A 24813-nucleotide genomic window follows, 5' to 3' on the forward strand; every position below is an offset into this window, starting at 1 on the left:
AAGTAAAAACTTTATATTCAGAAAGTTAAAAAAACATTTTTTTTAATAGCCACATAGAAGATTTGAATAAAACATTTTAATTTAGATGAATCACTTTTTTCTGACAGAGGTAGAATAAGAAAAAACTGAGTTAATTGGTAAGGGTCATAATCATAAGGGTGGAAGGATTCCTCTGGGAGGGAGAAATCCAGGTTATTACTCAAAACCCATGTTAATTTTCAGCTTTTGAAATATTTTTGAGGAAAGTAAGATTTTATTATGTTACTAAGGTAAAAGATGATAATTATTAATAGCAATAGGAAAAGTATGTTGTTCATCTTTTATTGGCAATCTTCATTGCCTTTTTTTTAGGTTTATGCAGAAGTGTAGAGTATTATGGAGAGCAGAAGTAAGAAGTTCAGCAGAATTTGTTCAGAATTGCAACCAAGGATTAGTGCAGGATATCAGCAGCAGATGCACCCATGAACTAATCTTTAGACTTGTGTCTAAATGTCCAACTTTCAATTAGATATTGGGCATTGTCTTTGCATGCAGTGGTGCTTCAACTCCTTACAATTGTTATGTTTTATTCTCTTCAGATGAGAGAGAGAGAGAGCGTGAAATGAGACTACAGGAACTGAAACAGAAAGCCGAAGAAGAGAAGAAAGCAAAATCTTTAAATGCTTCTGAAATGACTCTATCTAAAACACAAAAATCTGCAGATGGGAAGACTGTCACTTCCATCTCAAAGACTGAGAAAATCACCCAGTCAGGTAATAAATAATGCAAAGTGAAGTTATGGAAAGTAACAGTGATCAATGGTTCATTGAAGAACATGCATTTTATCATGGCTTTGAGCAACTTGTGAAATTTGACCAAAAGCTACTGCAATTGCAGCCCATGCTAATGCTTTTTGACAGAAGGTGTGAAGTTGAAGTCTCTAAGCTGGCAGTCATGCATTAGCAAAGTTAACTAAATCGTCATAGGGTCTTCTTTATTTAGCTGAAGACTTTGGATTCAAAAGTTAAGAAGAATTCTAAAGTAAGATGTTGTCCAGACGGTATAATAAAGGATAACTAAATTGACACTTGGATTAGATACCTCATCCAGGGGAGAGTTTCTACAAAGTAGGAATATTTATGCTAAAGAAAATAAGGCCCAATGAAGATCTCATTAAGATTTCTAAGATTTAAATAGCATTGATAAACTGAAATAATACCTTTTTATGTTCATAAACTCTACAAAAATGGGTATGTGTAGAAACTTAGGAGAAAGAAAGCAAAATCTTTAGCTTTAACTACTTTACACTGAGGGATTGGAAAGTATGGAAGAAATTGCCTTGAGGAGCATTTAGGGTGGACAATATTGGCAAATTCAAGGAGGAATAAGATCTGTATTGCTGAAAAAGTGATAGATGCATATTATAGCCAAGTAGTATAAGATATTTAGGGTTGGATAGTCGTCCAGTCCTATGCATTCCTATGTTCTTGCTGTGCACTAAATTGCCAACTAGACTGAAAAATTCTATGCTACCACTCATCAGTTAGAAAGGGGTTTACTTTCTACATTGCTAAGTACATTATTAACTTGTGTATATATAATGGTTTTACTGTAACAAAACATCCCAATGATTTTCAGAGGAACATTATAACGCAAAATTTGACATTTGAGTCCTACCAGGCTATATTATGGCAGTTGGCATAATTTTGATCAAAGAGGTAGGTATTAAGGAGCTTCTTACAGGAGGAAAGAGAGGTAAAAAGGAGAATAGGAAGGGAATTCATGAGTTTAGGGGCTAGGCAGCTGAAGGCACAGCAACCAATGATAGAGCTATTAAAATCAGGGATGCTCAAGAGGTTATAATTAGTTAAGTGCAGATATTTGGAGTGTTTTGGGACTGGAGGATTTTGCATTGAATGGTACAGGAGAGACTAGATGGATTTAAAAACAAGGGTGAGAATACTAAAATCAAGGCTTGACTGGAAACCAATGTAGGACAGTGAGCACGGCGTGGTGGGTGAACAGGACTTGGTGCAAGTAAGGACACAGGCAGCATAGTTTTGGATGACAAGCAGAGTCAGGAGATGTTACAGAGATGGAAATAGACGGTCTTAGTGATGAGTTTGTAGCTAGGGGACAGAGCATGTGGTGAGGACAAGATAACAGCTTCGGTCTTGCCAATCTTTAGAGGAAATTTCTGCTCATCCAGTACTGGATGGTGGACAAGTGGTTTGATATCTGAACAATACTGGACAAGTGAATAGAGGTAGTGGTGAAGTAGAGTGTTGTCAGCGTACATGTGAACATAATGCTACGCTTTTGGATGATGTCATTGAGTGCCAGTTTGTAGATGAGAATTATGAGGGGACCAAGGATAGCTCCTTGGGAACACTGGAGGTAGTAGTGTGGGACTGGGAAGAGAAGTCATTGAAGGACACATATTCATGTTTTTTTTTTGTGACCTGCCTGCTGAATTTATATATTGAAGAAAGTAAGACAAAGATTCTAATAGTTAGTGTATCTGTGGACATCCTTAATACTAAGTATAACTGGCCCATCAGAAGTTTCTTAGGTCTTCCAGAGGAACTGGTGAGCCCCAACCCAAAACCACTGATGGCCATGTATTAGCCTTAGTTTAGGATGGTCTGGTTCGAGTCAATTGGAAGCTGGTTGTGGTTTTGGTGTTTTCTCACGTTTCTGGGATTTATTGCTAGGTTAGAGGGGACTGCACACTTGGAGAAGGCAGCTAGGTGTTACTGGGAAACCACCTTTGAGCAGCTTTGCACCTCTCAGTGACAACTGAAGATCAATGCAGACAAATGCATGTTATTAAATACATGAATTAATAATAGCATAAATGTGTCTTGCATTGGTGGAACAGAACTCACCAAGGGACATATCAAATGAGACCTAGAGGATTTACTTGACTCTTTGGGAGTAATCTTAAGATAGGTGAGTGCAGGAGTTTGGGTGTGAGTGCGAGCAGTTACGTCATGGAAAAATGGAAATGGGTCAGGAACTACTTCCAACCACACGCACACATACGTTTACTTGCATTTCTTTCAATTCAATATATATTTATCACTCATGATGCTCTACACTGGGGCAACCAAATGCGGACCGGGTGATTGCTCAACAGAACACCTCCATTCAGTCTGCAAGCATGATCCTGCGCTTCTGGTTATCTGGTTTTTTAATTCCGGTTCCACTTCCACTCTGACATCTCTGTCCTCAATCTGCTCTACTATTGCCACAGAGAGTTCATTTAAAAATGAGCTGGGAGAGTGGAGAGATTTCATTTAAAGAGAGTGGGGAGTCTTCATTTTAAATAAGAGCAGGGAGAGTTCATTTATAAAAAGCGGGGAGACTTCAGTGAGACCAGCAGCGGAGTGACGTCACGAACCACAACGTGACACGAGTGCAAGTAAATCAGCGGATTGGTGAGTATTTCTAGTCTTTAAAGTAAAAGTAAGGTCTTTAGTTTGTGTTTAGGTCTCTAGTCTTTTTTTCTCTCTCTTTCACAAAAGTAGCTCATTAAGTATAAGATTGATACTGGTGTGTTAAAATAAAATTACAATGAAGTATAAAGAAAGGTGGATTCTTCAAGTGTAAAGAGCAGAGATACTAGAGTAATTAATTAATAAATTAAATTAAATATAACAGTGATGGCAAGACAGGTGTTGTGTTGCTGCTGCAGCATGTTGAAGCTGCTGGACACCAAGGTGATCTGTAGTAAGTGTTTGCAGCTCGAGGAACTTCGGATCCAAGTTGAGGAGTTGGAGTCCGAGCTGCAGATATTGCGTCACATCAGGGAGGGGGAAAGTTACCTGGACAATTTGCTCCAGGAGGTGGTCACGCCCCTCAGATTAGGTAATTATAATTTTGTCTGTGATCAGGGACAGTGACTGCAGGTGAGACAGGTATGGGGAACCGGGGGTAGCGTTCAAGGAGCCTCGGCCCCTGCAATTGTCCAACAGTTACAAGGTTCTTGCAAGTTGTGTGGATGAGAGTGGGGACTGCAGGGACGATGAGCAAACTGATCATGGCGCAAGGAGACGTTCAAGTGGGGGGAGGAAATACGAATGTAGTAGGAGAGAGTATAATCCAGAGATAGATGCTGTTCTCTGCAGCTGTGAGCGTGAGTCCTGAAGGCTGTGTTTCCCGCCCAGTGCCAAAGCTAAGGACATCTCCTCAGGGCTGGAGAGGAACTTGGACTGGGAGGCAAGGGATCGAGTTGTCGTCGTCCACGTTGGTACCAATGACATTGATAGGACTAGAAAGGAGGTTCTGCTGAAAGAATTTGAGCAGCTAGGAGCTAAATTAAAAAGCAGAACCTCAAGGTAATAATCTTAGGATTGCTACCTGAGCCATGGGTAAACTGGCATATGGTAAACAAATTCAAGGAGTTAAATGTGTGGTTCAAAGATTGGTGTTGGAGGAATGGGTTTCAGTTCATTGGGCACTGGCATCAGTATTGGGTTAGAAGGGAGCTATTCCAGTGGGACGGCTTCACTTGAATCATGCTGGGACCAGTGTCTAGGCAAATCGAATAACTGGGGCTGTAGAGAGGGCTTCAAACTAAATAGAGGGGGGGGAGGGTTCTGGAGAGGGGATATGTAGGCTTACAAAGCAAAATGACATGGCAGCATTGCAGGGCAGCTATTTAGGTAATGATACCCAGAGTGTGACGGGAACGGACAGAGTTTACAAACATAATAAAAGCAGCAAATACAGTCAAAGGGGGAAAAAATGGTATAAAAAGGCAAAATGAATGGATCTTTACTTAGAACAAAATAAATGAATTAACGGCACAAATAAAGGTTAATGGGTATGATCTTATAACCATTATGGAGATATGGTCATAAGGAGATCAAAGCTGGGAACTAAATATTCAGGGATACGTGACTTTTCGAAAAGACAGGCAGGAGGGAAAGGGTAGTGGGGTAGCTTTGTTAGTACGAGGTGGAATAAGTATGATAGCAAGAAACGATCTTGGATTGGAAGATATAGAACCCATAAGGGTGGAGGTAAGAAACAACAAGGGGAAGAAGAAACTGATGGGAGTAGCCTATAGGCCCCCTAACAGTAGCTATACTGTAGGACAGAGAATAAATCAGGAGATAATGAGGGAATCCTGGGATGGTGAGACTGACATATGAGGAGAGATTGAGTCAGTTAGGATTATATTCGCTGGAGTTCAGAAGAATGAGAGGGGGATCTCATAGGGTAGATGCAGGAAGAATGTTTTCGAAGGTAGGGGAGTCCAGAACCAGGGGCCACAGTCTGAGAATACGGGGTAGACCATTTAGGACTGAGATGAGCAGAAATTTCTTCACTAAGAGAGTGGTGAGCTTGTGGAATTCGCTACCACAGAAAGTAGTTGAGACCAAAACATTGTATGTTTTCAAGAAGGAGTTAGATATATCTCTTTGGGTGAAAGGGATCAAAGGATATGGAGAGAAAGTGGGAGCAGGCTGTTGAGTTTGATGATCAGCCATGATCATAAATAATGGCGGAGCATGCTCGAAAGGCCGAATGGCCTACTCCTCTTTTCTATGTTTTCTATGTAAGAAAAGGCAGTACGTTAATCACAGGTGACTTTAATCTTCATGTAGATTGGGAAAATCAAATTGGCAGAGATAGCCACGAGTGAGAATTAAGAGTGTATTTGGGACAGTTTTCTAGAATGATGTGCTGTGGATCCAACTAGGGGTTAAGCTGTTTTGGATCTGGTAATGTGTAATGAGGCAGGTTTAATAAATGATTTCAGAGTAAAAGATCCCCTAGGAAACAGTGACCATAGCATGGTAGAATTTAGCATTCAGTTTGAGAGTGAGAAGCTTGGGTTGGAAACAACTGTGTTAAACTTAAATAAGGGTAATTACAAAGGAATGAGGGCAAAGTTGGCTGGAATGGATTGGGAAAGGAGTTTAACAGAAAAGATCGCTGATGAACAATGGCAAACATTTAAGAAAATAGTTCACAACTCACAAAAAAAAATCCCAGTGAGGAAGAAGAATTGTAGTATGGGAATAAACCAACCATGGTTACCCAAGGAAATGAAGGGTAGTATTAAATTGAAAGAGAAAAGATACAATGTGGCAAAGATTAGTGGTAAGCCAGAGGATTGGGAAAGTTTTAAAAAACAACAAAACATGACCAAAAAAAATAAAGAGGGAGAAAATAAACTTTGAGGGTAAGTTAGCAAGTAATATAAAAGCAGATAGTAAGAGCTTCTTTAAATATATAAAAAGGAAGAGAGAGGCCAAAGTGAACATAGGCCCTTAGAGAATGAGGCTGGGGAAATAATAATGTGGAACCAGGAAATGGCAGAGGGGTTGAATAAATACCTTCCACCTTAGAAGACACTAATGGCATTCCAAAAATACTAAATAATCAAGGGGCAAAAAGGGTGGAGGAAATAAATACAATAACTATCACTAGAGAAAAAGTACTAGGGAAACTAATAGGGCTAAAGGTATCCTAAGATATTAAAAGAAGTAGCTACAGAGTTAGTGGATGTGCTGGTGGTAATCTTCCAAGAACCCTTAGATTCTGGAAAAGTCCCAGAGGATTGGAAAACTGCCAACATAACACCCTTATTCAAAAAGGGAGGGAAACAAAAAACATAACTTTAGGCCAGTTAGCCTAACATCCATCATTGGTGAAATGTTAGAGTCGATTATAAATGATGTAATAGCAGAGCATTTAGAAATGCATAATATAATCAAGCAAAGTCAGCATGGCTTCATGAAGGGGAAATCATGCCTGATAAATTTATTAGAATTCTTTGAGGAGGTAAGAAGCAGGATAAATGAAGGGGAACCAGTAGCTGTAATATATTTGGATTTCCAAAAAGCATTCGATAAGGTACCGTACATAAGTCTACTTAATAAGGTAAGAACCCATGGTGTTTGGGTAGTATAATAGCATGGATAGAGGATTGGCTAACTAATAGAAGACAGAGAATTGGGATAATGGGGGCATTTTCAGGATGGCAGCCTGTAACTATTGGAGTGCCACAGGGATCAGTGCTGGGGCCACAATGATTTACAATATATATTAATGACTTGGATGAGGGAAGTGAATGTACTATTGCCAAGTTTGTGGATGACACAAAAATAGGTGGGAAGTCAAGTGGTAAGGATGACACAGTCTGCAGAGGGATTAAGTGAGTGGGCAATTACTTGGCAGATAGAATATAATGTGAGCAAATATGAGGTTATGCACTTTGCCAGGAAGAATAGAGGAGCTGAATACTATTTAACTTGAAAAAGACTGCAGAAAGCTGCAGCACAGAGGGATTTGGGGGTCCTCGTGCATGAATCACAAAAAGCTAGCATACAAGTTCAACAGGTAATAGAGAAGGCAAATGGAATGTTGGCCTTTATTTCAAAGAGAATTGAGCATAAAAATAGGAAGTCTTGCTAAACTATACAAGGCAATAGATGCCACCTAGAATACTGTGAACAGTTTAGGACCCCTTATCTAAAGAAAGATATATTGGCATTGGAGGCAGTCCAGAGAAGGTTCACTAGGTTGATCCCGGGTATAGAGGGATTTTCTTATGAAGATTGGTTGAGTAGGTTGGGCCTGTACTCATTGGAGTTTAGAAGAATGAAAGACGACCTTATTGAAACATATAAGGTTCTTAGAGTGCTTGACAGGGTAGATGCTGAGAGGTTGTTTCCCCTTGTGGAAGAGTCTAGTACCAGAAAGCATAATCTCAGAGTAAAGGGTTGCCCATTTAAGATAGAGATGAGGAGGAATTTCTTCTCTGAGGGTAGTGAATCTGTGGAATTCTTTACTGCAGTGGGCTATAGAGGCTGGATCTTTAAATATATTCAAGGCTGAGATAGACAGATTTTTAATCAGTAAGGGAAACAAGGGTTATGGGGAAAATGCAGGAAAGTGGAGTTGAGAATTATCAGATCAGCCATGATCTCATTGAGTGGTGGAGCAGACTCGATAGGCCGAATGGCCTACTTCTGTTCCTATGTCTTATGGTCTAACTAAACATAATCTTGATGAATAGCACTTTGCCTTTCAATTGGGCATTTTACAACCTTACTGACTTAACATTGAATTCAACAATTTCATAACCACTGCTATCAGTTTTTCGGAAGACAGCTGTTCCAAACTGTTATGCCCTCCCCATTTATACTTCATCTTTTGTTTTTTTAAATTATCCCATTACTATGTCCTTTTCCTTGCACCATCATCCCTTTTGTATTTTAATCTCTCCTGCCTTCCCTCTTTTCACATACTTACCCTTTTATTCTTTCCTCTCCTTCCTCCCTTTTCTCTGTCTCTGTGCTTCTTAAAACTTTTACAGCTCTAACTTTTTCTTCTAGTTTAGCTGGATCCCCCAGTTTCCTGGATCTTGACAGTGAAAACAAGGCAAGAGCACAGCAGCAATAGAGGGTGCAAAAGACACTGGGGAAATATGCCAATAAGTGCTGGTACCACATAGCTGCTCTCTTGCCTGTTTGTGTGTAAAGCTTTGTTCACAGTACTTATGCCGAACGGTTACTTTCATAATTTTAGAGGTTACTTTCACAACTTCGGAGGTGTTATCTGGACTTTGCAGGTTTGTATGTCTGACCTCCACTTTGGAGCTTTGATCTATCAGCTTAAGCTTGTGTTTCCTTGGACCTCAGATGAGGACCAAGGTGACCAGCAGGAACAACACTGCCAGGAGCAGCAACAGCCTGCCACCAGAGACCTAAAGCTCCACAGGAGAGAGAGGTCAGTGGAGAGATGCAGCTCTAAGGAAGCCATACTCACGACACAGGATCTGCAGGCAGAAAAAAAACTTCCTCAGAATACCAATGTTTCAAGAAACTTAGGGTGTCACATCTGATGGTAGCAAACGTTTGCAGCCTGCTGGAACAGGACCTGCCAAGTGGACCTGGTAACATGCTTTACCAGTGGCTGTTGAAGTCAATACCGCCTTCAACTTCTTTTTCTCTGGCTCTTTCCAGGATTGTCTTTGCAGGATCTTTCAGTTGGCATGGCCCAAATGCACAAGACTGATGGCTTGTTTGCCAGGGCCAGCAATTATATATTATATTTTCCAGCCACGACGCTCATCAGAATGAGCAGGCACTTGGAGCCTATGGCTCTGGCTGTCTTCCCATAGGTGCAGAACATCATTGATTGCAGCTGTGTGGCATTTAAAACATCCTCGGATGACCCAGAAGTATTCATCAACTACAAGGACTTACACACCATTTATGTGCAACTGGTGCACAACCACAGAGAGGTTTATGTTCAAGATTCCCGGGCAACTACCATGATGCTTTTGGCCTACAGCAGTTCATCCTCCTTGATCTCTTTGCAATTTGAAGCAGACGTATTGTCTGGCTGCTTAGAGGCAAGGGATACCCACGTAAAATGTTGCTGATGGCACCCATGAGGAACCCAACCAATGAGGCCCAGGAGCGTTACAATGACAACGATACAACAACCAGATGTATCATTGAACAAAACAACATCAGGTTGAACAGTGCTTTCAGTGCCTGAACAGATCTGGAGGTACTCTTCAATATGCACCGACCAAGATCTCTAGGATGGACTTGATGTGTTACATTGTGTACATCATTGCATAGCAGCAAGGTTTAGACCTGCAGGAGGAACAAGGCGCAGTACACACAGCCATTTCAGATGATTCCAAGGAGGAAGCGGAATATGATGTGACCAGTTAATGTCCTCATTATTGGTGGTCCACTTAGTCTCCACTGGTCCATTTAGTCTTCACCAGTCCACTCATCCGAAAACCACATGCAAAAGCTACTTCCCCACCAACCGCATATCCTCCCAATTATACCAACACAAAGCAGTCTTGCAAACAGCCAAGCCTCCCCTATTGTACATAAAAACAGAAAATGCTGGATAAACTCAGTTGGTTTGGCAGCATCTGTGGAGAGAGAAACAGAATAATGTTATAATTCCATATGACTCTTCTTCAGACCGTCCCCTATTGCTCAGCTTCAATTCAAGTCTTACCATTCATCAGTAAAAGACCACTTTCACCAACCAGCAACCAAAAAAGGCAAGACAGGAAAGTGGTGGAAATAAATAATATTACATGGCTCAAAAAGAAAACAAACTTAACATTCTAACATTGTGGAACACACTTATGTGCACATGCAACTACAACTCTTCCTCTTCCTAGCACTTCTACATGGTGGCTTCAGTGGAGGTAGGCTGTACAAATCACTGCTCTAACTGATGAGATGCTCTTGGCTAATGGCCTCTTGGTTTTGGAGCTTGTGAGGGACCTGCCAAAGACAGGCTCCACCTGCCCCTGTGCAAGGGGATACTCACCTGTTACGACACATGGCAGAATACAGGGGACTGATGGAAGAATGCAGAAGGCAATGGGTGAGAAGTGCAAAGTTAAAAATACACATGCCTACATAGACATGATCTATGATTAGTGGAGCAGCAAGGGTGGGAGGAAACCTGTGAGTGGAGGAGTTGGAGCTGGTATCCTGGACAATGAGTCTAACCCATTCGAACTTCGACATCCTCTGGGAAATTTAGGCGAAGCAGAAAATGATGATGGAGGAGGTGGACGGAAACCCAGTAATGAGGCCAGGATTAGGCTTGGAGGAGCCACCTGTACCAGGAATGTCGTCAAAGGCAGCAGCCAGCCTAGAGAAGATCCGTTCCACTTAAATTTCCCTGTAATCCTGTAGAGATGGAGTTCCTCTGAGAATTTGAATGGATTGATTGGACTCCATTTTGAAAGTAATACTTCATTCCTTAAAGATGATTTAATAGCTCACCAATGTTTTTCTGTCACATCTCATAGGTTTTGTTTTTCAAAATAATCTTCTTGTAATGGAACTCCTTTTTATTTTGTTTTCCCTGATGAAATGAGTTCTTTATCAGTCACATTTTGGACCCTCCAATAGTTCTGGTGATACCAGTGAATGTATTTCCCAATCTGGTTATTCGTGTCTCATTGGATGAATGTCATATGACATCATATCAAGCCACAAAGACCACAACAGTCCTAAATTTGATTTCCGTTTCATGCTGGGGTAGCTGGTTTCAGTTGAGGTGTTGGCAGGGGATGGTAGAATTATGCTTTGTATCCCTTGGCTAGTGAGACAGAAAAAATCAGCCATGATTCCTACTTCTGTCATTGCCTTGCAAATCGCAGTGGTAAATTTAGGTATTTAATATCTGGGATTACTGAGGCTCACCATTGGAAACTCGAGTAAAGGAAAAGAAGTTGCAATCAAGACAGTAAAGACTGTAACAAAATTGTACAGCTGTGTTGTCCCTCTGCATCTCCTCCATTGAGAATGAACTATTACTTATGTCATTAAATCATTTTTGGCTTTCAATCCATGAGCATGCCAGCACGCTTCTGCCGCTGACATCGTGAGAAACCTCCAACTGTGCCTTTTCTGTTTCACTTTCTCCTGTCAGCAGGGTAGAGTATCCCCTCGAAGACCCCCAAAGGCTTCACAGGATATCCAGGGAGATCTCATTAAAACAAGGCCCAGCGTTTGAATATCTGAACTCCATAATGCCAATTTCTCTATTGTGCTCCCAAATGCAAACTCCAATAAATTGCATATTTTAAATACTAGAGTTGAAATCATCCCCACCTTTCCAACGTTTCAAGCACACTGCAAAGTTAAAATACAACTCAATGTAAGGTGGAGGAAATGTTACAATGCGAAATTAGTTAAGTTGAAAGTCGTGAAGTTAGTATGTAGCTCCTTAATATCCTAGTCAATCTGCAGCTGAAGTATTGTGTATAGTTCTGGTCTTTGGAACGTAGAGAATATAAGGACAGTTTATAGGAGAACATTACTGTCTGACAGATTAGCTGTGAAGCAGAAAGGACTCTAGAACATTGAAAAGAAACATTTTATAAGGGAACATGGGGGAAGATGAGGTTCATAATAAAATAGTGAAAGTAAACCTGAAAATATTTCAGATAGACCAGGGTGAGATTCCAGAATGTGAACTGCAAATTTAGTTTAAACAGAGGATGATTCACAGCTGGAATGAATTGTCAGAACAAATGGTTCAGACCATTGGACTCATTTCAGAAGCAGCTAGGCATTGTAATGTAAAGAATGTAGAATTTTTCTTCCAGAAGGAGGAAGTCAAATGGGCTGACAGATCTTCATCCCCACCTAACAAAAGAAATTTCAACGATTTCTCTTTCCTATCTCTTTACAATATTGGAATCAAGACTCTGCACTCCATCTCATCTAACACCATCTTTCTCAATATCTAAAAACGATGGAATGATTTACCTTGTCTTCTATTCCTCTTACAGGCTGGAGGCTTTTAAAACTGGAACTTGATGTCACCTCACCATCTCTTCTTTAATTACTTTGTCTTCTCTCTTCCTATTTTTCAAGTTTGATGCACTTTGGACTAGAGCCCTTTGTCTACGTTACTCAATTTAAAAAATCTGTGCTCAATTATGGTGGTATTGGATCAATACTGATCCCCTTTTAATATTCAGAATTATTAAAAATTATTCTTGTCTTTCAGATGGTGGCAATAGAACTTTACGAACTACCACTGTGGAGTCCAGCATTGTAAAGAAAACTGACGGTAAGGGGAATCAGTTGGACTAATAAAAATTCTTGAATCATGTCCAGCTCTGCTATATCTGAAATAGCAGGGTCTTTGAATAGGACATCGCATTCAAATAGAATAAAGTTCTCCCATATCTTAGTTGGTAAGAGAACTGTCTAATATAGTATTCAGTTTCTCAAACAAGGAAGATCCCAGGTTTGATCTTCACTTTCAGTAAAAGCAATTGTTGTGATGCTACAGTTGACCTCAGAGCCCTTGGTTTGAAGGTGGAAAAATAGCCAGAGTTCTGCCCAGAATGTGCAATTCAATGACCCCTGCTTAAATGTGCTTGTGTGAAAGGTGAAGACGTGATCAGGCTTGGTTATGATGCGCACCACAAACGAACGGCCTGACAATCCTCACTGCTTTCAGATTATGTCACTGAAGGTCAGCATGTAGTTCAGAAGTAAGTGGTGGCCAAGGATAGATTTTTGGGGAACACCAGAGGTACAAGTGTGGGAGCATGACGAGAAGCCATTGTAAGTGATTCTTTGCATACGATTAGGTAGATAAGAATGGAATCAGGTAACAGTAATCCCACTCAGCTGGATGACAGTAGAGAGACGTTGGAGGAGGATGGCATGGTCAACCTTGCCAATGGCTGCAGACAGGTTGGGAAGTACAAAGAGGGAAAGGTTACCTATGTGTGAGGAACTACGACCTCACCCAGCTGGAATGAATTTATCAATTTCTTGATAAAATATATATAAAGAAATGCTCATTGCTATCTCAAACTTTCAAACTGGACAAAGACCTAAAATGGCTGAATCAATGGGCTGGATTTTCCACTCCCAGTTGCGGCTGGTGTCATGGCGGGTGCAAGAGCTAAATCTCACGAGAAAGCCCAAAACTGGTTTTCTGACTGCGTAAAATGAAGCAATTGTGCACTTCAGCCGTCAATGGCGGGCTGTGTTTCCTGCTGCCAAACGTCATTAACATAAATCAGATCTCATTATGATGTCTCCTCACTGGAATCATCCATCCACAATGGATTCAGAGCCTACATTGGTGTGCAACTATCGATGTATTTCACAAGAGGATATAAACGATGTGCAGCTGACGACCTGCACTTCACTCAAGACTCCGAGGTTAATTCGCATACCTTGCATTGCGCAGGGAACATGTTGAACCTGTACTCTCCCCATTTCCTTTTTGAATGCCCCACACTGCTCCTCTGTCGATTTCCCCACAAATAGCTGTTCCCAGTCTACCTTGGCCAGATCCTGTCTTATTTTACTAAAATCCGCTCTCCCCCCAATCCAAAACATTTTTTTGCAACTTGTCTATTTCTTTGTCCATAACAAGCTTAAATTGTACCATGTTGTGGTCGCTATCACTAAAATGCTCCCCCACCACCACCTCAGTCACCTGTCTGGCTTCATTCCCCAGAACTAGGTCCAGCACGACGCCGTCCCTTATTGGACCCTCTACATATTGTCCTAAAAAGTTCTCCTGTACACATTTCAAGAAATCCACTCCATCCAGGCCCTTAAAATTATGTCTATCCCAATTAATGTTGGGACAGTTGAAATCACCTCATATCACTATCCTTTTGTTGTTTTAACACACCTCCGCAAATTGTGCACGTATTTGCTCCTCATTTTCCCGCTGACTATCTGGGTGCCTATAATAAAAACCTAACAATATGGCTGCCCCTTTTTTATTCCTAAACTCTACCCACAAAGCTTCATTTGATGCCCCCTCCAAGATATCATCTCTCCTTCCTGTAATAACTGACTCCTTAACTAATGCAATGCCTCCTTCTCTTTTACTGCCTCCTCTGTCTTGCCTGAAGATTCTACATCCTGGAATGTTGAGCTGCCAATCCTGCCCCTCCTTCAACCATGTCTCAGTGATGGCTACAATATCACAATTCCACGAGTCAATCCTCACCCTTAAGTCATCTGTTTTACCTGCAATACTCCTAGTATTAAAGGAGAGGCAATCCAGCCTTGCCTTACTCCCTTGAAACTTAATGCAGCTGTACTCCCTCTGGCTTGATTGTTTTACTGTATTATGATGTGTCCCTACTCTGTTAACATTCTATGTCCCCTCCCCCTACCAAATTAGTCTTGGGAGACCCTGGGTCTCAGGATTAATAGTCCAGTGCCTATGCTACCGCCTTCCCCAATGTGGTGCACATGAACTTCCAAAAGGCATTTGATACACTGCCACACAACAGATTTGTGAGAAAAGTTATAGCTCGTGGAATAAAAAAAGGACAGTAGAAATGTGGATACAAAATTGGCTGAGTAAGAGGAAACAGCAAGAAATGGTTAATAGATACTTTTTGGGCTGGAGGAAGGTTTGTATTGGAGTTCCCCATGGGTTGGTATTAGGACTTTTGTTTTTTCTGATATATATTTATGATCTAGATCTTGGTATGCAGCGGATAATTTCAAAGTTTGCGGATGATACAAAATTTGGAAGCATTGTAAACTATGTGGAGGACAGTGTAGAACTTCAAAAAGACATAGACAAGTTGGTGGAGTGGGCAGATAGGTGGCAGATGAAGTTCAATGCAGAGAATGTTCAATGTGAGCTAATTCATTTTGGTAGGTAGAGCGTGGAGAGACAATATAAAATAAGGAGTACAACTATAAAGGGTGTGCAGGAGCAGAGGGACCTGGGTGTATATGTGCATAAGTAATTAAAGGTGGCAGGACAGGTGGAGAGAACAGTTAATAAAGCATACAGTATCCTAGGTTTTATTAATAGGGGCACAGAGTACAAGAGCAAGGAGGTTATGCTGAACTTGTGTAGGACACTAGTTGTTTTGTACCAGAGAAGTGGTACTGAGTAAATTGTTGGAGCTGCAGGCTGACAATTGCCCGGGTCCTGAAGGACTTCATCCTAGGGTCTTAAAAGAAGTGGCTAGTGAGATAGTTGATGCGTTTGTTTTAATTTTCCAAAACTCCCTAGATTCGAGGACGGTCCCATTAAATTGGAAGATAGCAAATGTAATTCCATTATTCAAAAAGGGAAGGAGACAGAAAGCAGGGAACTACAGACCAGTTAGATTAACTTCTGTTGTAGGGAAAATGTTAGAAGCTATTAAGGCAATCAGGCAGAGTCAACATGGTTTGGTGAAAGGGGAATCATGTTTAGCCAACTTATTGGAGCCCTTTGAGGAAGTAACATGTGGATGAAGGGGAGCCGGTGAATGTACTATACTTAGATTTCCAGAAAGCATTTGATAAAGTGCCACATAAAAAGTTATTGTGGAAAATAAAAGCTCATGGTGTAGGGAGTAACATATTGGCATGGACAGAAGCTTGGTTAGCTAACAGAAAGCAGAGAATTGGTATAAATGGGGTTTTTTCTGGTTGGCAGGATGTCACAAGTGGTATGCCACAGGGATCAGTGCTGGGGCCTCAACTTTTTACAATTTACTTACATGACTTGGATGAAGGGACTGAAGGAATAGTGGCTAAATTTGCTGACGACACAAACAGATAGGAAAGTAAATTGTGAAGAGGATGTAAGGAGGCTACAAAGTGACATAGGTTAAATGCGTGGGCAAAGATCTGGCAAATAGAGTGTAATGTGGGCAGGAAGAATAAGAAGGAAACTTATTATCTAAATGGTGAGAGATTGCAGAGCTATGAGATTCAGGGAGATCTGGGTATCCTGGTGTATGAATCACAAAAGTTTAGTATGCAGGTACAGCAGGTAATTAGGCAAGCTAATAGAATGTTATCATTTATTCTGAAGGGAATTGATTATAAAAGTAGGGAGGTTATGCTTCAGCTATACTGGGTACTGGTGAGACCACATCTGGAGAACTGTGCACAGTACTGGTCTCCTTATTTAAAGAAAGATGTAAATGCTTTGGAAGCAGTTCAGAGAAGGTTACCAGACTAATACCTGGAATGGGTGGGTTGCCTAATGAAGAAAGGTTGGGCAGGCCTGGCTTGTATCTGCTGGAGTTTAGAAGAGTAAAAGGTGATTTGATTGAAACATATAAGATCCTGAGGGGTCTTGATAGGGTGGATGTGGAGAAGATCTGTTTCCTCTTGTTGGAAAATCTAGAACTAAGGGTCACTGCTTAAAAATAAAGGGTCGCTCATTTAAGACAGAGATGAGGAGAATTTTTTTCTGAGGGTTGAGAGTCTTTGGAACATTCCTTCCACTGCCTTTTGAGGAAGACAGTCTTTTAATATTTTTAGGGCAGAGGTAGATAGATTCTTGATCAACAAGTGGGTGAAAGGTTATCAGGGGTAGGTAAAAATGTGGGGTTGAGGTTGCATTCAGATCAGCCATGATCTTATTGAATAGTAAAGCAGGCTTGAGGGGCTGAGTGTCCTACTCCTGATCCTGATTTGTATGTTTAGTACAGTGGTAGTGTCACACCGCATGAGAGAGGATATCCTCAATGTGAAATCAGGACTTCATCTCCAGAAGGACTGTGAAGTGGTTACTCCTACCAGTACGGTCTGGATAGATGCACCAGTGACAGATAGATTGGTGAGGATGAAGTCAAGTAGGCTTTTCCCTCTTGTTGGCTCTCTCATCACCTACTGCAGGTCCAGTCTAGCAGCTATGCCCTATAGGGCTCAGTCAGCTCAATCAGTCGTGGGGCTACCGAGCCACTCTTGGTGATGGACATTGAAGACACCCATCCAGAGTACATTCTGTGCCCTTTGCTACTCTCTGTGCTTCCTCCAGTTGGTGTTCAACACAGGACGTGGGCTTCGCTGGCTGGGCCAGCCCATCCCTAGTTGCCCTTGAGAAGGTGGTGGTGAGCTGCCTTCTTGAACTGCTACAGTCCATGTAGTGTGGGTACACCCACAGTGCTGTTAGGAAGGGAGTTCCAAGATGATTCCATGAGTATGACTCTGTCAAGCTGTTGTTTGACTCGTCTGCGGGACAGCTCTCCCAATTTTTGCAAAAGCCCCCAGATGTTAGTGAGGAGGACTTTGCAGGGTCAACAGGACTGGGTGTGCTGCTGTTGTTTCCATTGCCTAGGTCAGTTCTGGGTGGACCATCCAATTTCATTCCTTTTAGGCTTTGTAGCAGTTTGATGCAACTATTTCAGAGGGCAGTTAAGGGTCAATCACATTGATCTGGTAAGGACAGCAGATTTCCTTCCCTAAAGGGCATTAGTGAATCAGATGGTTTTTAACAACAATCGACAATGGTTTTGTGGTCACCATTGGGCAGCTTTTAATTCCACCAGCTGCCACAGTGGAATTTGAACCCTTGTCCCCAGAGCATTAGCCTGGGCCTCTGGTTTACCAGTCTAGTGACATTGCCACTACGCCACCACCTTCCTCCCTTAGTTTTGATTTCATATTGATTAAGAGCATTGATACTGTGATTTTGCACACCACAAGTTCCATATTTCATCCAGATTGCCAGGGATCTGGCAAACAGAAGAAAATGTCAGACCAGGCACCACAGAGTGTTATCATGTACCTTGTAGCAACTGGCTATCTAGTCCAGGGAAAAAAAAACTAAGGATCAACCAATCATGTAATCATAAGAGTTAATGTGAGATTTTGAATTTCATTTCCTGACTCATACAGCAACAGCAAATTGCATTTATATACTGTGTTTAACTTAAAAATCATCTCAAGGCATTTCACATGAACATCATCAGACAAAATTTGGCATCTTTAATTTTTTCTATCTTAACAGGTGGAACATCTGTTGTCCAGACCAAGTCCTCTTTCAGTTCCAGTCACACTTCATCCAAAAAAGTTGGCAGGTGAGAAGTGACTTTTTATCTTCAGAATGTAGCAGTAAATAAATTGATACCTTTTGGTCTGTGAAGGAAAGGATCAAGATTGTGCTTCTAAATTGCTACAGGGCAAGCCATGTGCTTCTTTTGATAACCAGTTCAAAATTGGCACTGGCAGATGTCATCCTCACTTAGCATTCTCAAACACAGAGGGCAGAATTTTGCCGTCGGCAAGCAGGGGGTGGTAGTAAGGCTTTAAAAAGTTTAATAAACTTATTATGTAAATTTATAAACATGTCCCATCGCATGTGACATTGTCACATGAGGGGGACATGTTAGGGGATTTTTTTTTTCTATTTTTAATCTTTTTCAAAGTGTAAGCGATCTCCCTGAGACTGGACTTAGCCTCAGGGAGATGTGCACTCTTTTGTGCACATGCGCGAAAGAGCGCACTCTTGCTTTTAGGGAATCCCCCTGCCCGCACAGGGAGCGCATAGCGCTTCCTGCTGGACGTCACGCTGGGTGGGCTTTAATTGGCCCACGTGCAGTGGGGCCCACTTCTCCAGCGGGGCTCGCTCCCCGCCCGCCAGAGATTGGGTTGGGCCCAACAGGCAGAAAATTCTGCCCAAAGGGCAGAATCTTCCAGTCCTGCCAGCGGTGGGTTTTGTGCAAGGTGGGAGCAGAAAATTCAGAGAGAGGCAAAAAAATCAAATTTCCTCCAGCGGAAACCAGTTTGGTATTTTCCCCTCACCACTTTCAATGCAGGCTGATGGCAGGTGGGGATTCCCACTAATCTATGTCAGGAATGATATTTGCATACATTACCATGTCATGAATGCTCATTAAAAATGTTAATCGCTGGAATCATGATCCATCTCCCAGCGGGAAATTAGACCATCTAAATCACATTGTAAATGAGTGGTGTGCAGCTGTTCGCCCTCACTTTGCTTGTGGCTTTGAGGTGAGTGCAACATTCAAAACCTATCTGTAACAGCACTACTCCAGATTCTCGCCAATGCCAGTGAGACATCACAATCGTGGAGTGTAGGTTTGGTCTGCTCACTGGCTTCCTCTGTACTCCAGAAGGGAGTGTTCTGCTGGTCTCAGGCAGGGCTGCACTCTGAAACAGAGACCAGCACTGTGGTGCTGAGGATTGGAGGGGGGTGGGGTGGGGAAGGAGGACGGAGACATATGGGACAATGGACTATGGCGGTGTTGGAGGTGGGGGGTAAGGAGGGTGGTGACATGGAGGACAATGTGCTATGGTGGGGTTCGGGGTTAAGGAGGATGGAGACATGGGAGACAATGGGCTATGGTGGGGGCAAGGAGAGCAGAGACATGGGGGGCAATGGGCTTTGGTGGGGTTGGAGAAGGGGAAGAAGGGATGAAACATGGGGTCAATGGACTATGGTAGGGTTGGGGTGGGGAGGAAGATGGCAAGCAGAAGGCAGACTGAGGAAGGGGAAGCTAGGGCCCGAGATGGAAGACCTGAACGCAGACACAGAAGGGGGTTGATGGGAATCAAACTGTATGAATGGGAGGGGATGCACACAGACTCCAGAATATGGGGAAGTGGTGGGAGTTCTGTTAGTGTGGCACAAGAGGGATAGGTTACACAGAGACTCATGGAGTGGGTGTGGGGTGCGGAGGGAGACTGTGTGGTCATCAGTAAAGAAGGAACGGGAAAGCTCATTGAACGTTAGTCTGGGGCCGGTGTGAGAGATTAAGGGCAGTCCTGGGGTTTTGTGGGCCAAGCTACAGGGCTATGCATGACACACAAATCATAGTCTCATTTCAGGGAAGGGGCAAGGCCTGTGTGCTCAGTTGGGATAAGGCACAGCTTGGTGTGCAGGGCATGGTCATGGACTTAGTCAGTGACCATGGGGTTATCTGGCTCGATACTGGACTACAGATGGGACGGTCATAGTTAGGGGAGACATTTGCAGCCTGTAACTGGGGAAACCATAACAATGAGGCGGGTATTCGAAGCTCTCCTTGGAGACCCTCCTCTGTATGTGACCATGCACACAGCCTTGTGATAGGGAAAGGTGAGATCAACATGGGGCATGGGAACAGTGATGGCTTCAGTGGGGGAGGCTGGAAGGTTCACCACAATTACAATATGATCCATGGTTACTGGGGGAGGCTGGAGAATAACTAGAGGGAGCTCTACTTGCACATCGTGAAGTTCCAGGAAGATTGGAGGGACCTGAGCAGTGACGGGGAGAGTCGAAGCTGGTCTCAAAATAAAAATGCAGCACCACCATCCTGAAACCCTGAAGTTGCGCAGTTTGAAATCTGCATGGGTGGGGTCTGAGGCAGTATGAGTGTAGCCCACAGCTGGACTAAGGGCCCATTTCAGGAACACCCTCAAACTGCTTAGAGAGACAGCATTGAAATAGAGTCAGAGCTGAGAGAAAGAAGGAGGCTTTCTTGAGAAGGTGCAATTGAAGCCATTGCCTTTTGCTACGCTTTAGCGAGAGACTGCAGGAGTCATTGGCTTCACAATACAGTTGCTCCATTTGAGCTTTAACAGAGATAAGTGAGAATGGAAAATACAGGCAACTGTTAAGGAAGCACAGCTGTTGCATACCTGCCAGATCATCAATGAAAGCCTTTAAAGTGCTTTCTCCAATTGGCGTGAATAGCGAGCCAAAGGGCATCCAATCATTTCTGAAGTGCAAGTTGAGATTGATCAGTATACCTGATCAAAGATTACAAGAGTGCCTTTGGTAAGGTGGCACATTTCATGAATGTGTCCAAACCTCTCCAACCTCTGTGGGATTGAGATGTCAAGTATCAGGGTTGGCACCTTGGCCACCTAGATTTGTAAGTGTATGTCTCAGCTGCAAGGCTGTATCAGCAAAAAGCTAGTAGCGCAGACACAGCTCTAGGGCATGACGTTGGCTTTCTGTTTGCGAGTGGGCAGTCTACTATATTAGCCCAGTGGTCATTAATCTGTTGCATCTATCAGTCCACAGAGAGAAGGCTGCGCTCAGTGCTGCCGCCTTGATGGCAGTGATCTAATTGGGGATGAGAAGGCCTTGGTGCCACCAAGTAGTGTAGTTTTGAAATGAGACACGGCCTGAGGTCCATGGTCCAGGTGAGCCCCAGCAACATTCAGAGGATGAAGAGGTTAGACCCGTCCCATGGAGGCAACTCGCACAACCAAGGGTCTACCGAAGAAGACTTTCCTATCTGGAGATGAGCAAAGGACAATGCCAGGCATGTCTGCACTTGTCAAGCAATGTGGTGGGTCATAATGCCATATTCTGTGGGATGATCTAACATCCCATGGACTGAGAAGGTCACTGCCGCATTCAATGTTTTGCCTGTGGATCATTCCAGAGATCCACAAGGGACCTATGCAGCATCTCACAATCTTTAGCACATAAATGTATCAAGGAGGTGACACACGCCCTCAAGGTTCATCATTATGTGAAGTTCACACTCACTGAAGCTATCAGGCTGCTAGATTTCTGAGGTTTGCAGCTATCTCAGGATTCCCTAGAGTACAGGGTACAATCAATTGCACACATGTGGCTTTGAGCCATGAGAGCAGCCTCTGATGTTCATTAGGAAAGGGTTCCGCTCCCTGAACATTCAACTGATGTACCATCATCAGAAACACATCATGCACCTTTGTGCCAGGTACCCTAGGAGTTCCCATGATTCATACATCCTGAGTTATACCCAGGTGCTTTACATGTTCGAAGGGTCTCAGCAATTACAGGGATGGCTGCTTGGGGATAAGGGGAACCCACTTAGATGATGGTTCAAGACATCCGTGCGTTGTCCTCAAAGTGCCTCAGAGGAGAGATGTAATGTGGCACATAGGTCAACATGGTCCATCATCTAGAAGACCATTGGCATCCTGAAGATGCACTTCCGATGTTTGGATCATTCAGGTGGGGCTCTGCCGTTCTCTACAGAGAGGGTGTTCCGCATATCTGTGGTCAGCTGCGCCCTTCACAACCTGGCGCTTCAAATGAGAGATCCCTTGATAGAGGGAGACGTAGAGGGGGCTGAGAGCTCCTCGGACAATGAAGAGCAGGAAGGGCAGGAATGTGAAGAGGGAGATGAGGGTCAGCTTCGACATGAGGGTGCCATCGAAGAAGCATGATGTGTAAGTTGTGGCCCCTGCCATACTGATAGCCACAAGATTCCAGAAGGAAGAAGGTGTAGGCAATGAAACACGGTCACATTCCTTCTGTCCCTTAGTGCCATGCCAATGCACTGAAAGGCCTTTTCAACCAGTTACATTGAGAGCAATTTCAGCATTTGGTCTTGCACCTTCAACCCTCATGATTCACCAGGCACTAATCTTTGGAAAGGTCAGCAACAAACCCTGTATCCGTTCGCTTTGGGAAATGAAAGTCTGCAAGCTGCATCAAAGGACTGGATGCAATCATTGCCACCTTAATGAGAATCTTTTAAACAATCATTTGGTAGTACAGAACTTGAGTATTGCTGAAAAAGATTTTGATGAAGCTTTTCATCTTGCATTCATCAGGACAATCACAAGAATACCAACATCAGGGGAACCAACAACTTTATACTGTATGAGATGAGACTGCTGATTGGTTGTCAAGTGGACTCTGATTGGTAGAGGCATTGCCATGGAGAATGCACCATTTAATGGTGACTAACAGTTAACTGCCAAGCATGGTTTGAAATTTTAAACTAGGCAGCTTGACTCTGGTTAAGGCAGTGCCCTGTGGAATGACTCAGCAAATGGCTATCACTTATTTTGTTTAGCTGCAGATAGAGTCCACTTGCCAACCAATTAGCACTCTCTTCTCATACAGTATAAATTTGTTGCTTCCCCTGACATTGTTATTCTTGCAATTGCCCTGAAGAGTGCAAGGTGAAAAGCTTTGACAAAAGTCTTTTTCCAGCACATGGCTGGAGAGACCATCATGGCTGCAGGTCTTGCGCTTTGGTACTTTAAATGAAGGCAGCCTTCTCATTTTGAGAAACAATTACAGCTATCCCTCCAAGGCTATTGAGCACACCTAACTCCATGTTGTCTTGTAAGGAGTATAGGTTGCTAACACATTTTGCAGACACTTCCAGTAAAGAGTTTGACACGCCTCCCTGACATGACATAAAAGGATCCACTAATTATCATGACTCAGCTACACATTACAAGAATGTGAGGCTCATAAAGGGAGGCAATCACTGAGTGGTAGCATGGATCACCTTTGCAATAAGAGGGCACATAGATACATTTGCATGACACTTTCAAATGATGAGACCATTCTCATGAACAGCAAATGAATTTACAAAGGTGTCTGACATGAACATGGGTGATTGAACACCCATGACCCAGAAGTGATGTCAAAGTTTCTTAATTTTCCTAACCATATCGACATCCAGCATAGAGTTGGAGGCAGCCTGCTGACTGCTACACCCTTTTGTTTTTGATGACTTTGGCAGGTGTCCTTTAGAGGGCCAAGACCTAGAACGCCCTGACCTGCTTTAGGTTTCCTGCTGTGGGGCAGGTGCACTCTCCTCAGCCTGTACAGCTATAGTTGATGGGATCAAAAGTAGAGGGGATTGGGATCGGCTGAACACTCTCGGAGTCACCTGGGTGTATGGCCCTGGGGTCTCCAGCTGCTGGTCCTCTTGTGGATGCTTGAGGGCCCCTGTCTGACTCTGCGATGAAATCCCCCACACCTCTTGCCTAGCCCCTGATGGATCCCATCAATGCTTAAAGCAATGGAGTGCAAGTCTGACTGCAAATCCAGCAGAATCTGTTGGGCCAAGGTCTCGATGGCAGCTGCCACCCTTCCCATGGAAACCTTGAGGTGCTTGCATGTTGGGGTCACAACATTAGACATCTTGTGAACAGACTCATCAATCCTTTGCTCCAGTCTGTTGACTGCCTCTCACAACTCTACCTTATTTTCCACCACCTTTCAATGCATTTCCAGCATGTGTGAGATACCTGTTTCCAAGCGCTCAATATCTGACTCTGACTCATCAGATGCATGATCTCCAGCAACCCTACGAGTGCCAGAGACCTGGGATGTTACTGCCTCCGACTGCTGTGGTGACATATCTTTGAAGTGTTCGCCAAAATGTGACCCTGAACCTAATATAGAACTATGATCCACCAGGGTGTGTGTCTTTGTGCTGGTGGAGGGTGCAGGTGAACGCAATCATGTGTGTTCCTCAAATAAATCCTCTTTCTCCTCCTCTGAGTTGGGCTGGGGCTTATGTTGGCTGTGCTTGTTGGTGTCTGGACCTGCTGCTGCCTGTAAGGTAGAGAAGATGGATTCAGTTCATGAACAGGCTGAATACAACATTGCATGTCAGTCACTGAGAATGTCAGAATGTGATCAACTCATGGAGGGCTCATCCGTACTGGCTTGCTGGAAGAGGCCAGCCTAACCTTCCCCAGGAGCGATCTCTGTCCTCCCCTGGCAATTTGGCGGCACCCTCCTCGAATTTGGAGAACTCCTGTATGTCGGCCGTCCCTCCTTCATTCTGGGATTTTTCCCTCTTGTGGGCAAACATGGTCTGCATGA

At 43.1% G+C, this 24813-nt stretch overlaps 1 protein-coding gene across 4 annotated transcripts in view; it reads left to right on the top strand.

The window, feature by feature from the left end:
- Window positions 1–24813, top strand: part of smtnb (smoothelin b) — a 416118-nt gene that overhangs the window by 351959 nt on the left and 39346 nt on the right. For all 4 annotated transcript variants that reach the window (XM_041203610.1, XM_041203611.1, XM_041203609.1 and 1 more), the window contains 3 exons: window positions 579–752; window positions 12511–12573; window positions 18238–18307. In XM_041203610.1, coding sequence (XP_041059544.1) covers window positions 579–752; window positions 12511–12573; window positions 18238–18307 — 307 coding nt within the window. The remainder of the gene's footprint in view (window positions 1–578; window positions 753–12510; window positions 12574–18237; window positions 18308–24813) is intronic.

The sequence above is a fragment of the Carcharodon carcharias genome, chromosome 13, assembly GCF_017639515.1.
Source record: "Carcharodon carcharias isolate sCarCar2 chromosome 13, sCarCar2.pri, whole genome shotgun sequence".
NCBI classification, from domain to species: domain Eukaryota; kingdom Metazoa; phylum Chordata; class Chondrichthyes; order Lamniformes; family Lamnidae; genus Carcharodon; species Carcharodon carcharias.